General features: G+C 49.3%; 6 protein-coding genes across 6 annotated transcripts; 3 read left to right on the forward strand and 3 right to left on the reverse strand.

Annotated features, from left to right (window-relative positions):
• Positions 1 to 106: 106 nt before the first annotated feature.
• On the reverse strand, positions 107 to 585 carry LCL2 (Long chronological lifespan protein 2; the record flags this gene model as incomplete). The annotated part of the gene is made up of 3 exons (XM_024465461.1): positions 107 to 264; positions 315 to 350; positions 405 to 585. The coding sequence occupies 3 exons, from the start codon at positions 583 to 585 to the stop codon at positions 107 to 109; spliced, it is 375 nt and encodes a 124-aa protein (XP_024327288.1).
• Positions 586 to 773: 188 nt separating this feature from the next.
• On the forward strand, positions 774 to 1,694 carry MRPL2 (54S ribosomal protein L2 mitochondrial; the record flags this gene model as incomplete). Its single annotated transcript, XM_024465462.1, has 2 exons — positions 774 to 1,011; positions 1,108 to 1,694. The coding sequence occupies 2 exons, from the start codon at positions 774 to 776 to the stop codon at positions 1,692 to 1,694; spliced, it is 825 nt and encodes a 274-aa protein (XP_024327285.1).
• A 118-nt stretch (positions 1,695 to 1,812) lies between these two features.
• CDC16 (anaphase promoting complex subunit cdc16) lies at positions 1,813 to 4,140 on the reverse strand. The gene is made up of 2 exons (XM_024465463.1): positions 3,833 to 4,140; positions 1,813 to 3,774 (listed from the first exon to the last, which is right to left on the reverse strand). Exons 1-2 carry the CDS (start codon positions 3,927 to 3,929, stop codon positions 2,018 to 2,020), a joined length of 1,854 nt encoding a protein of 617 aa, XP_024327284.1. The 5' UTR covers positions 3,930 to 4,140; the 3' UTR covers positions 1,813 to 2,017.
• A 200-nt stretch (positions 4,141 to 4,340) lies between these two features.
• On the reverse strand, positions 4,341 to 8,830 carry VC83_01790 (uncharacterized protein). Its single transcript, XM_024465464.1, has 3 exons — positions 8,615 to 8,830; positions 6,879 to 8,460; positions 4,341 to 6,832 (listed from the first exon to the last, which is right to left on the reverse strand). Exons 1-3 carry the CDS (start codon positions 8,774 to 8,776, stop codon positions 4,494 to 4,496), a joined length of 4,083 nt encoding a protein of 1,360 aa, XP_024327069.1. The 5' UTR covers positions 8,777 to 8,830; the 3' UTR covers positions 4,341 to 4,493.
• A 166-nt stretch (positions 8,831 to 8,996) lies between these two features.
• On the forward strand, positions 8,997 to 10,927 carry VC83_01791 (uncharacterized protein). Its single transcript, XM_024465465.1, has 3 exons — positions 8,997 to 9,348; positions 9,428 to 9,646; positions 9,710 to 10,927. Exons 1-3 carry the CDS (start codon positions 9,182 to 9,184, stop codon positions 10,167 to 10,169), a joined length of 846 nt encoding a protein of 281 aa, XP_024327070.1. The 5' UTR covers positions 8,997 to 9,181; the 3' UTR covers positions 10,170 to 10,927.
• A 224-nt stretch (positions 10,928 to 11,151) lies between these two features.
• Positions 11,152 to 13,726, forward strand: VC83_01792 (uncharacterized protein). Its single transcript, XM_024465466.1, has 5 exons — positions 11,152 to 11,436; positions 11,758 to 11,872; positions 11,953 to 12,111; positions 12,415 to 12,427; positions 12,533 to 13,726. Exons 2-5 carry the CDS (start codon positions 11,785 to 11,787, stop codon positions 13,092 to 13,094), a joined length of 822 nt encoding a protein of 273 aa, XP_024327067.1. The 5' UTR covers positions 11,152 to 11,436; positions 11,758 to 11,784; the 3' UTR covers positions 13,095 to 13,726.
• The last annotated feature ends 213 nt before the right edge of the window (positions 13,727 to 13,939 follow it).

Below are 13,939 nucleotides of genomic sequence, written 5' to 3' on the forward strand. Positions count from 1 at the left end.
TTTGAAGTCCTTGTCGTGCATGAGCAATCATATGTAGATTCTTAATTTCCGCATCAATATTTCGCAACGTGGTATCCCAAACGCCATATATCTATCGTATTCTCCTTTATAACAGTCCTTTCCTTGCCAACTCGACTTTCCGCGCAGCCTCATTCGCCTTGAAGCCGCCCTTCGACACGCAAATTGCTGATCCATCGCCCAACTCAAATTTATCCTCTACAGCCGGGAATTGACATGGGCAGTGGTGGGGAACGGACACACATGCTATAGACATTATTAGTCGTCGGTATGAGCAGAGGTATTGTAAAGCTTACAAAGTGTCCCTGGACAGAGGTAATTGCTGCAATGGGCTATGGAATATTAGCATTATGCCCCTCCATACACAGGGTCTGAAAAAGAAATACCATTGCTGTATGTTTGTTGATACCAAGCTGAGTCGCTAGGAACATTCTGTGGAGCTTGATGATGCTGTCGTTGCTGTTGACCACCCATAAACTGCTCAAACATATTTCCAAACTGTGCATTGACGGTCGCCGCCAGGGCACCGACAAGCAGAACGCTTGTAAGAGTTACTCTTCCAAACATTCTGAAGTTGAGTTACTGAATGTATTCTTGGTAAATTCAGTAACCAAAATATATCACCTCGCCTTCAGGACAAGTTGTCTCGGGATGGTACACTTGATGACTAATCAGTCGGGGACCGCCTCAAATTATTCATTGACACCCATCTCCAAGCGCAGCGAAATAGGTAGATACCACCACCGCACGGCAAGATGCTGATACAACGGCTACAGCCGCCGCTGAGGGCGTCGTTAACTTCAATTGTTCGACCAGGAGCTTCGAATTCGCACACGGGACTGAATGAGGCATTCGCTGCGCTCAGGTTGTGCCAAAAGGAAACTCAGGCCGGAAACTTGAACTTCGTCCGATATGCTACGCATAAGGCGCAAGGAGCAGTGAACAAGGCGAAGGATGGTCCGGGAAAGAGGCTGGGTTGCAAGAAGTCTGGAGGTTCGTTTGCTCTTTGCATGTCGGGTGTCCAATGTCGCATGACAGGATCGCTCAGGGCATACCATTTGGACAAGACGGCAGGCTGACACAGAACAGAACAATATGTTATCCCAGGCAACATTATCTTCCGTCAACGAGGCACGCACTGGTTTCCCGGTGACAACTGTGCCATGGGCCGCGACCACACCATCTACGCGACCGAATCCGGCTACGTGAAGTATTACAAAGATCCCGAAAGGCACCCCAAGAGGCAATACATCGGCGTAGTCTTCGAGCGAAACCAAGTCCTTCCCCTACCGAGAAACTCGATGCGCAGACGGAGATTAGGCCTTGTTGCAAGCCAGATGGAATTCTCGACCGTTGCCGAGAGCCCAGAGGTTGTGCAAGAGTCGGCCGAACTGCAGACGGGGGAGGGCGCCGTGCAGAGCCAGGTGTCGGCGCCAGCGCCGGTAAAGAAGGTCCGTGAGAGGAAGGGAGAGGAGGGCAGGGTTTTGACGCTGAGACCGGGATACATGTACCGCGAGGCCAATTGGGAGATTGGTCGTGCGGCCGAGCGTGCGAAGATCCAAGTCAGAGAGTTCAAGCCCGGGGATAGATGGACGGCATGGAAGAAGGCTACAATTCGAAAGGCGGCGAATGCCGGGAAGAGGGGCTTAAGAGGGAATAATAAGAGGAAGAAATAGAGAACTTGTTGGGTGTGTGAACGTCAGAGCAGTGGGTGGCAGAGGCATGGCCTTTAGTGCAGATCATAGGAGTTGTACGATTCGCCTGGTGGAATGGCGCTGTAGAATATGGATGTCGATGGTTTATGTAAAGATATTTAGAACTCATTTGCAAATATTCCAACAACGGTAGGAACACCGATTTGTTAGATCCGTCCAGAATCAGGTAGTGGTTTTGTGAAGCGTCGTGCACTGATGGAATATGTTCTATCAATAATATTCCCATTCCCTTCAAGCGTTGCTCGTCACTTAGCCCATCCACGGCTCGGCCGGTCCATCGATCGTTAATCATCACTACTCAACTCCATCAAACTGTCCACTTTTACCCCCCTACTGCTTCTCCTCCCTTTACCCCTCATGGCGCTTCTATACCTCTCCTCACCCTTTCCCATCTCCCTGACTTTAGCCTCCCGTTTCCTCTCTTCTAGCTCCCTTTCCCAGGCTTCGTCATCAACTTCCCCAAGTATATCGCCCATACCTCCTTCCGCAGTCTCTTCCAAGGCCCGATTCAGCAATTCCGTTGCAATTGAATCTTGCGGACTAATCCCAAGTGCCTCATGGAGTACTCCTACTGCTTCGAACGCTTTTCCTTGTTCCATCAACACCAAGCCCTTCGCACAGAAGACTTGCGGGTCCTTTCCGCCCATTCGAAGTACCTCTTCGAAGGACTCCAAGGCTTCGTCCCAGCGACCCAGACGGCGATATGCATGACCCAGGTTTGCTTGAGTTGAGATCCAGGCAGATGGCTCGCTGTCAATTTCCACAGCGATCGTTAAAGCTGTCTTAAACATCGTCACCGCATTATCGAGGTGATCTTGATGATAAAATACAACCCCCATCTCGTTCAGTAGTAAAGGATCCGTCTTGCACAGTCCATACGCCGTCTTCAAAAACTCGTCCGCCAGCGTCATATTATTAAGAAGCAAGTTCTGCATGCCCAAGAACAGCTGTGGCAAGTGCGTGCCCATGAATAATCTTGCGGCAGTGCTGTAGGCAGAAATAGCTTGGTCATGCTCGCCTTCTGCTGCAAAGGTGTGCGCGAATCCAATCCATGCAGGGCCAAAGTGCGGGTCCATCATGGACGCTTTTGAGAAGTACCGCCGTGCTTCGGCGATTTTAGACGTGGCAAGGTAATAGATGCCTACAGCAAGCCAGGTGCATGGTTCATCGGGATGGTTGTCAGCCAGATCGTGGGAGACGAGAAACAATGCGTTCTTCTCATTTAGCTCGTACAAGCAGGCGAGGTGCAGTGGATAAATGGCGAAGTTGTACTTGTCCCCTTGGATTATAGAGGACGTGATGCGAAGGGCTTCTTTGAAACGACATTGGGTGAATAGAAGGTCGGCTTTGGAGAGAAGGAGGTCGGGGTTTGATGCTAAGTTGTAGTGTGTGGAGAGTGTTTCGGTGGCTGTAGTGAATGCGACGGGATTTTTGTATTTGGAGAGGCGTGTTGTGTACAGCATCTTGGTGAACTCAGCTGCTTCCTGTGAGGATGGGTCATCTGCGGATATGGCATCAAAATCGAGAGACTCCAAAAACTGCCACTCTTCATCTGGCGACATGAGGCAGTTCTTCATCAGCTGCTCGAATGCTTCAAAGCATTGTACATCAATACCAACAGCATCTTTGTAGCACTCCTTTGCCCTATCAAAGGCGTTTTGTTTAGCATAACAAAGGCCCCTCAGAAAGCACATTGCCGCCTCAAATCGTATGTTTGCATCCTCTTCTTGAGCTGCTTCGTCTCGCTTACTTGATTTCGATGTCTTGCTGTGTACTGAGTTGGTCCTGGTATGTCCACCAGTATGTTGCATCTTCCGCCTGTTGTTGCCCGCCGTCCCTATTAAATGTGTAGGGTTATTCTCTCCCAGTATATTTAAAGCTTCCTCAAATCTTCCTTGCTTTATGAGACAGTGGCCAGCTAGATATCGGCATGATGGGTTCCTCGACACCAAGTCTTGCTTCGCCAGGAAGCTTTGGGCGCGGGTATAATTTCCGGTGGAGAAGTGGACTTGGGCAAGCCAGAACGCATCTTTGTCATTGTCTGTCAAGTACGGATATATCAGTAAAATTGTCAGGAGCAATAGCCTGAGGGGTCATACTCGTTAAGGCCAGCAGTTTGTCTCCAATGAAGATGGCCGAGTCGTACTGATGTTTATTCAACGCATCCTGACGCCAATCCCGCAAGAATTTCTCCATTCTTCGTATTCAATTCATACAGCTTGGCTCATAAACTATCAATAGAGTCAAAGGGCAAGGTTGTCATGATGTTGAAGTTTATTCATGCGTGGGAAGGCAGTCGCGTTGTCGATTCTCGAGCGCAAATAAGGCGGCCCTGGCTTATCGCACTTATCGCCTCGATGAACTTCAGCCTTGTCCATCAGAAATACACTTCACATACTCGTGCCGCCCAAAAGACTGAAGAGCAACTATACATGACAGGAGTGATTACAGCGATTATAACTAAAATATAGTCTCTCAACTACCGAAGACTATAATTGGCATATTAGTCACTCGGAGATAGAGTCAAGATATACTCCGGAACAATCAACGATAAAATATAGATGCATAAGATTTGGAAACTTATATTAAATTCAAGTATTTTAATAGCAACTATTTATTTGTCCCAATTTGAGACAGAAGTGAGAACTGCACAATCTGACCATGGGATGCGCCCCATACAAAATCAACCTTGAAACTCCGTAAATCAATATGTTCTGTGACGCTTCCCGCCTCCAGGTGAATGCCGTCTTCGAACTCCATCTAACCAACCCAGCGTCTTGCGCTCTTGAACATTCGGACCCAAGGACCATACTCGCCCCACTCTTCTGTCATGCCATCGGGGATATAGCTTCCCACGCTGGCCATGATAGAACGCTCGGGGTGAGGCATCATTGCCAAAACTCGGCCATCCTTGCTTGTCACACCAGCAATTCCCTGTGCGGAGCCGTTGGGGTTGAGTGGGTACTTCTCCGTAACCTTCCCGTAGTTGTCTGTGTACCTAATTGGAACCAACCCAGCCTTAGTCAATGCCTCCAAGTCAGTGTTGTTCTTGAATTGGGCACGGCCCTCTCCGTGCGAAATGACAATGGGCAGGGAGCTGCCGTCCATGCCGCGGAAGAAGACTGATGGGTTCTCGCTGTTATCCTTGATTCGGACCATGGAGACACGGCCCTCGAACTGCTGAGACTCGTTATCAACGAATATCGGCCAGTTTTCGGCGCCAGGGATCAGCTCGGCGAGCCTGCTGAACATTTGGCAACCGTTGCAGACTCCAAGAGCAAATGTATCCTTCCTCTCAAAGAACTTCTTGAATTCTGGTCTAGCATTCTCTTCGTGCATGAGAATGGACTTGGCCCAGCCTTGTCCAGCTCCAAGGACATCTCCGTAGGAGAAGCCACCGCATGCAGCAATACCGACGAAGTCTGCGAGAGATCTTCCGCCAATGATGTCGGTCATATGAATATCGATCGGATCGAAACCAGCAGCCTTGAAGGCGAACGCCATCTCGGCGTAACCGTTAACACCTTGCTCACGGAGGATGGCGACGCGGGGAGCCTTGATAAATGGGCTGCTGAGAAGAGTCGTCATCGGCAGGATGCTCTCTTTCGGATCGAAAGTAAGGTTGTATGAGAGTCCAGGATCCTTGTTGTCCTTGATGAGCGAGAACTCCGAATCAGCGCTGGCGGGGTTGTCACGAAGACGTTGCATTTGGTAGGAGGTGGAAGACCACCATTTTTGCATAGTCGACCTGTCCAGGTGGGTGACTGTCTCTGCCTTGTAACGAATGGAAAGCTCTTGCTTAGTGGCAGCTGGGATGCGACCAATCTTCTTGACCAGTCCTGGAGGTGGACCGCAAGTTGCGAAGCATCTGATGAAGTTAATCTCATCTGACTTCTTAACCTGGAAGATAGCTCCCAATTCTTCGTTGAAAAGGGCATTCAAAACATCACCCGTCTCGTCGCTCTTCGCGACACCATCGAGCATGATTTCCGCTCCACAGCGACCGGCAAACATCATCTCAACAATAGTCGTGAAAAGACCACCATCAGAGCGATCGTGATATGCCAAAACAATGCCGGACTCGTGGAGTTGTATGATCGCATCAAAGTAGTCGGTGATGAGGTCGACGTCATGAACGTCAGGGCTCTCATTTCCAAGCTGTCCGCAGGCCTGGGCGAATGCAGATCCACCCATAGCCTGTTTGCCTTGGGCAAGATCCACAAACATGAGCACTGTCTCGCCAACATCCTCTAGTCTTCGGAGCGCAGGAGTCCAGGTGTGGCTGACACGTTGTACTGGAGCAAAGGCTGAGATGACGACTGTAACGGGTGCCGTAACAGACTTCGACTCTCCGTTCGAGCTATCCTTCCACGAAGCCTTCATGGATGTGGAGTCCTTTCCGACAGGAATGCTTATGCCGAGTTTGGGGCACATCTCCATACCAATGGCTCTGACAGCCTCGTACAAAGCAGAGCCTTCGCCCTCGTGGTTCACGGCTGCCATCCAGTTGGCAGATAAGCGAACGCGGTCGAGGCCTCCCTGAATGTCTGCAGCGGCCAGGTTCAACAAACTCTCAGCAACAGCCATGCGGGATGAAGCGGCAGGGGAAATCAGTGCCAAAGCTGGCTTCTCGCCAACGGCCATTGCCTCGCCAGTTTGAATGCCTCCTGTTGCGAGCGAGGTAATGGTCACCGCAACATCTGCAACGGGTGTCTGCCATGGTCCGACCATCTGATCTCTAGTGGTCATTCCACCGACAGTACGGTCTCCAATGGTAATCAAGAATGCCTTGGAGCCAACGGCGGGGACCTTCAGGACAATTTCCATTGCTCTGTGGAGAAACTCGGCACTGCCGCGGCAAGACTTCGTGGTCTTGAGGCCGCAGAGGCTCTGGAAACTGTCGAATGGCTTCAGATCATTCTTCTTAGTCTTAACGTTTCGCTCCAGCTTCCTGTCTCTAGGGAAGAGTGTCGTCATCGGGAGATCAATCGGCTTTGGGTATTCATTGCCTTCGCGGTCGGTGACAACAAGTGTAGATTCGTTGCCACCAATTGTGCCGGTTACAGATCCAACGTCGGAGAAGCCACAGCGTTCGCGATCTAAATTATTAGCTTTGCATTAACCATAACCATCGAGAGTACTTACTGCAAATGTTGACAAACTTGTTCAGGCCATCCTCGTTTACGCAGAGAACGTAACGCTCTTGTGCTTCGCAGCACCAAATCTGCAATGGGCTCATACTGCTGTCCGCACTTTCGATTTGACGAAGTTCGAATCTGCCACCATAACCAGCATCCTTGACGAGCTCTGGCAACGCGTTCGACAATCCACCGGCTCCAACATCGTGGATCATGGCAATAGGATTGGCATCGTTAAGGGCGCAGCAAGCATTGATGACCATCTGCGCACGGCGCTCCATTTCGGGGTTGCCACGCTGGACGCTGTCGAAATCCAACTCGGCAGATCCTTCGCCAGATGCGTTACTAGAGGCAGCTCCGCCACCGAGACCAATAAGCATGGCTGGCCCACCGAGAACAATAACATGTGCCCCGGGCTTGACATCTCCCTGGCGCTTAATTGCAAATTGGGGTCGAACGGTGCCTACACCCCCTGCAATCATGATCGGCTTGTGATATCCTCTGTAATCCTCTGCTTCATTGCTGCCGGTATCGGTGAGGAGTGTTCTAAAGCACCCTGTGAGACAGGGGCGACCAAACTCGTTGTTGAACCTTGCGCTTCCAATGGGCGCCTCCAACATGATATCCAAGCTGCTGGCATAATGAGCTGGCTTGCCGAAGTCAATCTCCCACGGTTGCTCGAAATCTGGGATCAAGAGGTCAGAGACCCAGAAGCCGCAAAGGCCAGCCTTGGGCTGTGATCCTCTTCCAACAGCTCCTTCGTCTCTGATCTCTCCACCAGAACCTGTGGCAGCTCCTGCGAAAGGAGAAATTGCGGTAGGGTGGTTATGTGTCTCAACCTTGATGATGTAGTGGACCATCTCCTTCGTTGCTTTCCAAGAGCCAGTGTTGTAGTCTGGGGCCCAGAAGCTGGCGAAGTTGCCCTCCAAAACGGCGGCATTGTCGCTGTAGGCTGAAACGGTGTACTTGGGGTTGTTCTTGTGGGTATTCTTGATCATCTCGAAGAGAGACTTGCCCATGGCCACATCATCGATGATCCAGTTTGCATTGAATTGCTTATGCCTGCAATGCTCCGAGTTGACCTGTGCAAACATGAACAACTCGACGTCATAGGGCGACCTGCCGATTTTGGAATATGCTTGGATGAGGTATTCCATTTCAGGCTCATCGAGGGCGAGACCTCTCTCCTTGTTGTATTCTTCGAGGATATCAATTGGGTTGGCGCCCTCGGCAAAGATGTCCACAACCTCAAGAGGAATGCGCTGACCCTCTGCAAACATGTCCTTAACATCCGGCTCGGAGCTGCTGATGTTCTCTGTCATGCGGTCAAAGAGCACATGCTTGAAAAAATCATCAGATCCCTCAAAAGGCTCAGCAAATTTGACCAAAATGGCACGGCCTCGCTCGATGCGTTCAAGGCTCTTCACGCCGCAGACCGCCGCGATGCTGGTGGCCTTGGAGCTCCATGGCGAAATGTTACGGGGAGTAACATAGTAGACCTTGAATTTCGCAGCAGATGGACCGGAAACTTCACGAAAGAAGTCTGGCCGCGGGTTGGGCAGGAGCTGCCTCAGCTTCGCATCAGTTTCCTGATAATGTTAGTTAGAGTCAGGTTTTTCCCGACTAAGGTATAGAATATATTCCATTGCGATTTCGGAGTCAAAAACAGTAATTTTTCTAGCAAGAGCAAACTTGTGAAAAATTTGGGCATTCCAAAGTTTTATAAATATAATTTGTGCTCACCTTTGCGACGTCATTGGTTGCCTGCTTCAAGCGGGCATAGTGAATGTAAACGGCGGAAACCTCATCAACCTTGACGGAACTAGTCTTCGCAATCAGATCCTGGATCTTGCGGGCCGATGATGATGTATAAGCATCTTCTCCAAGTAGAGTGAGATACTCCATCTTGTAAACGTGACAATATGTCCGATTTTCTTGGAGGAGACCAGTCAATTCGCGATTGAGGGGGGAAAAGTCTATCTCGCCGCGGGGTCGCCTTGGAGAATAATCTGGTGGGATCGGCTTTAGGATTATCATAAATCCGAGCGGGCGGTCAGGAAAATGCCCCCCACGACAAACGCGACGCTTTTCCTGCTTATGTAAGTCGGATTGCAAGGCTGTGCATCCAAAATTCGACTTCAATGTTCATGAAGATGTTTCCACTGGATACTACGTTCGATTAATCAATGCGCTAACAGTGAATTATCCTGCAGTTTGCTCTTTCTTGAAATATTCCCATGGAATTGTAATTAGCATTTGCTTATTTCATATTTGTTGTTTGCCGCCCGGCATAGGCATAAACCACCCATCATGGGTGCTGTACTCTCTTTTGTCACCGGCTTCGTCGCGCCGGTATTTATCATCGTGTCGCCAATTACCTCATATGCCGACCAGATTGCTGCAATATACAGGTCGAAATCGAGTGCTGGGTTTTCCCTTGATATACCACTTATAATGCTTGTTGCGTCGATTCTTCGGTAGGTTCTACTTGGGATCAGACTCACCCCCTGCCCCTATTTGGATACGAACAAAGTGCACTTGCTAACTTTCCTCCAGCGTGTTTTACTATCCTGGAGCGCAATATGATATGTCACTCTTAATCCAAGCAACAATTATGATTATCGTCCAAGTTATTCTTCTACACGTCGCCCTCGAAAACAGGCCGTCGCCTTCGTCCAAAGGGGGGGAAGCATCACAACCATTTTCGGGCATAAAGGATGGAGAATTTGGCAATGTCAGGCCGTACAACTTCTGGCAATGGAGGTCCCCGAAACCGTACGTATACCAAATGGATTTAAAGTTAAAAAAGCTTGGGCTTCTTGGCTAACTACCACACAGATATTGGCAATTCCTCCTCTACCTCGTCATAACGCTCATGGCATGCGAGCTCATGTTCGCTCCATTCGGCTTCGCATACAGCTTCTATTCGTCGACTATTGGCTACCTTGGCCTGGCTATTGAAGCGACGCTACCGATTCCACAAATATTAGCAAACAACAGGACACGCTCCTGTAGGGGGTTCCGCTTCTCAGTTCTGGTGAGCTGGATTGCTGGAGACGCAATGAAGATGCTGTGGTTCTTCACCGCAACCACAGAGATTCCATGGGCGTTCAAGTTCTGCGGCATGTTCCAGGCATGCTGCGATTCGTTCCTCGGCGTACAATACTTCATGTATGGCACCGGGGAGGCGGCACCGAGCCACGCTCACAGTGGTATCTCGATACGTCAAAATGGCGGCGCGAGATCTCCCAGAGCAGTCCATATACCCATGTTAGAGAAAGATGATCGTTTAGACTGAAGAGAGATACGGCCCAACAGGGACTTGGTGTATTATAGAAGCACGGCAGGCGGGTGTATGCATGCCGTGCGATATTGCGGGTAGCTGACGACTGAGACAGCCTCCGGAAGGTGGTTAGTTCGTTGTATTATGACTGGCTGTTGTCAGTTCGGTATGTGAGTTTGTAGATGGATATAGTTGACAGGATGATGATTAGAATAACAATATAAGCGCGTGGACGCGAAGTAAAGACATTGCAGGGTCATTGCTGGTATTGAAGGCGACCAAGTCCTTGGACAAGGCCAGCGAGTCTGATCAACTGAGGGTGCGTGCGAATGCAAGTATCCGGCACACCGTGCATGTTGCCAACAGCAAGGCACCATGTTGGAAACCTAAGAAGGTCGTTGTACTTCCCAAAAAGTGCAACCTGTTCAGGTTCAGGACCAGCGTAAGCCGAGTGGATAAACCTAACACCCAAGGGATGAAATGTGCATATTACTGCAGCCGATTTTCAATCTAGGCGGGGGGGAGGAAGTGGAATCTCACACCGCTGTGCAGGGACAAAGGGGCGACGAGGTAGTGCGACGCGAAAGTGCGTGACTTTGCGAGAATTGGCGTTTATTAAAGATAGCCGGGGATACAGGACAAAACAACAAATATCAATAACTTATTGTCCATGAGGTTAAAAGAGGCAGAGTGAGCTGTAAATGATATGTGGATTATCGCAGATTGTTTAGTAGCTGTTTTGGTTTGTTTTATGGATTGGTTTCTGAGGTGCTGTATAATATGCCTCTGAGGTCTATCCGAGTCCATCTTTTTCTCACATTTAAGAGATTTCGAGAACGCGTCCGTCCCACGCACAAACTTGCTTCAATTCTACAATCCTGTCTCTTCTCTGTAACTGTGCTGCCTTGACTGCCGAGTTTATTGTTTCCAAGTCGACTATAAAAACTCGAGGCGGACTCGATCCTGAGCTTTCCTCCTCCACCTCCAAACTCTCACATCAAAACACTCCTCACCACAACAATTGCGCTACCATAAGCTTCGACCACCTTCAACTTCTTCGAATACCTTCAAGCTACCTTTTGCTTCCATCTTCAACGACCTTGAACTCTTCAACAATCTTCGACCCTCCTTCCTCGTTCTTCCACATCAACTATTCAACAACAACATCAACAACTGCTTACACCTTGCTCTAGACTTGACAACCCACAAGCTGTTGCACCCACCATACTCAGCGTCATTTTCGACTTCACATTAGAAGCCTGCAAGTATCTCGACAACCAAGGTAAGTCATTTTGACTTTTCACACACCTAGTCTCAATCTTGCTACTGTTTATGATGACACTTTTATCTGCCTGCTTTCAACTTGATATCACCATCTCACATTGATGGCAACTATTCACACACATATTCAAGAACACTTATCCTCCTTTTCCTTTTCAACAGCCTTGAGTTATTACCAGCTACATATTTCATACATCTCCTACCTCCTACTTCTTCAAGGTTCACTTGTTGGGATCTTAGGGTTCATCTGACTTGATCTCTTTCATCCACAACTCGAGTTATCCTGATCCTGGAATTCATAATTTTAACATATATCCTATAGCATTACGACCACGGCACGTTTTTCAAAATGCCTAATTGGAAGACTTACGAAAGCTCCGTCCGCCTCCTCTCCGCCATCCTCGCCGCGCACCCCGATCTCAAGCTCAACTACTCTGGTACGTTTCTACACATCAGTTCCTTTCTGCATTCCACATCCACATACCTCAATCCCACCTTGGCTCTGACCAATGCCTAGAAATTGCGAAGGCATTTGGAGGAGACTGTACCAAATGGGCGATCGACAACCGCTTCAGATCTTTGAAGACCGATGCGAAGAGAATAGGTGATGCCCTGGCGTCTGGCTTCGATCCAATCACCCTTGACATCCCTTCGGGTGCCAAGGGCAGGAATCCATGTACTACTTTGCTTTCATTTGTTTACATCCCATTCGTCTCCGTCGCTGCACATTACCACACACTCAATTTTTTTTAATGTTTACTGGCGTCTCTAATTTGCCACAGAGATCGCGGCGTACTATGGGGATTGCACTTCCTATGCCCTTGACCATAGGTTCAGGAAGATTAAACAATCAGCAAAACAAATGAGAGATGAGAGAGGCGTTGCTCGTACATACTCCCTCGTCATTGCAATTTCCATTTCTCACACGTTAATCACTGTACACACACATTTTTTAAGGGCCACTGCTAACACTCCCAAGCAATCGCAGATAAGTACGAAGAAGGCGTCACAGCCAAAGCCGTTTCCACCCGTTTTGAGCGCCTGAAGAAAGAGTCATCTTGGCTTGGGAATTCTACTAACGGTGATGTCCCCCGCAGTGCCGCCCCAAAGGCCCCGAGAACGCCCAAGAAGAAGGTTGTGAAGAAGAACGCGTCGGATGAGGACAATGAGGATGACGAGGAGTTGGAGAGTTCTCCCTCCAAGTTCACACCAAAGGAGTCACTCAACAAGACAAAGGGAGGTCGGGTCGCCAAGGCGCGCACTCCCCGCAAGGCCGCAGCGGCTATTCCGACATATGTCGAGTCAGGTGCCGAGGAGGATGAAGATGATGATGGAAATTCGGATGAATACACCGAAGAGAAGGTTTCCAGCATTGTGGTCAAATCCGAGTCGAATGACTATGGCGCCATGACACCAAACCACGGCCAGGAATCTCAAAACTTTGCGGCCGGCGATCATGCTGGAAACGGTTTCGCCCACCACAGCTTCGCCCACCACAGCTTCGCCCACCACAGCTTCTCCAACGGCGGCTTTGCGAACGGAAACTCCAACGGCAACTCCAATGGCCAACTCGGTGGCTATGACATGGAAGATGAAGATGAGTTCCACGAGGCCCGAAACAACCAGTTTGGGAACGGTTACGACGATGACGCTGTCTAAATTGCTCCTTCAAGCTCGAGGCTGTTTGCGACGCTGGACTTTCCAAACATTACATTTTCGAAGAAAGCCCGAGCGGAGTGTCCATAGCGTCTTTTCTTCGTCACTGAGCAGAGCGGCATCCTTGGAGATGCCGCCTCGATTCAGAAACACATACACCTGGATTTGATCATGGAGTTTATATACCTGAGCTGCGATCACGAAGTTTTACGATACTTGATTTTTGCATTCGACACTCGCCAAAAGGTCTTTAATTTTCAACGACTGGACCAAATCGACGAATTTCTTCATTTTGTTATTGATTCTGTTTCTGTGGCACTCCCATGCCATGAGTGCCTCTTTACTGGAACTACTGGAAGAGCTTGGGATCGGAAGGTCTGGTGGCATTTGTTACTGGGCTGAGATCTTTGCGATGTTTTGCGGAGTCGGAGACACATGGATTATGGAGTCTACCACATTCACTCGATACACCGAATTCAACGGGAGGAATCAGCGGAAAAAGTCAAGCATACAGATATCGTAGATACAAAAGCACTCAACAGTAGAGCATTCAGATATCGTGAATACAAGAGCACTTGACAGTCAACAGTGCCATCCCCCCCTCTCTTTGCGAATGTGATGTGATACTCTTTGTGCAACCCCAATGTGATAAGCTATATTATCCCCCCACGATGATGAAATTTAAACCCACAAATTAACCATACTTACAGCAGTATTTGTTATTTCTGGGATACGGATCCTCACCCCATAGGCTCCATGAAGGAGCTTGGAGCAGCCTGCATGTATGCCGATGAAGCTGCCCCAAGTAAGCCGCTTTGGCGCAAGAAGCACGAGACAAGGCCAAAATA

Source organism: Pseudogymnoascus destructans (genome assembly GCF_001641265.1).
Source record: "Pseudogymnoascus destructans isolate 20631-21 unplaced genomic scaffold scaffold_3, whole genome shotgun sequence".
NCBI classification, from domain to species: Eukaryota; Fungi; Ascomycota; class Leotiomycetes; order Thelebolales; family Thelebolaceae; genus Pseudogymnoascus; species Pseudogymnoascus destructans.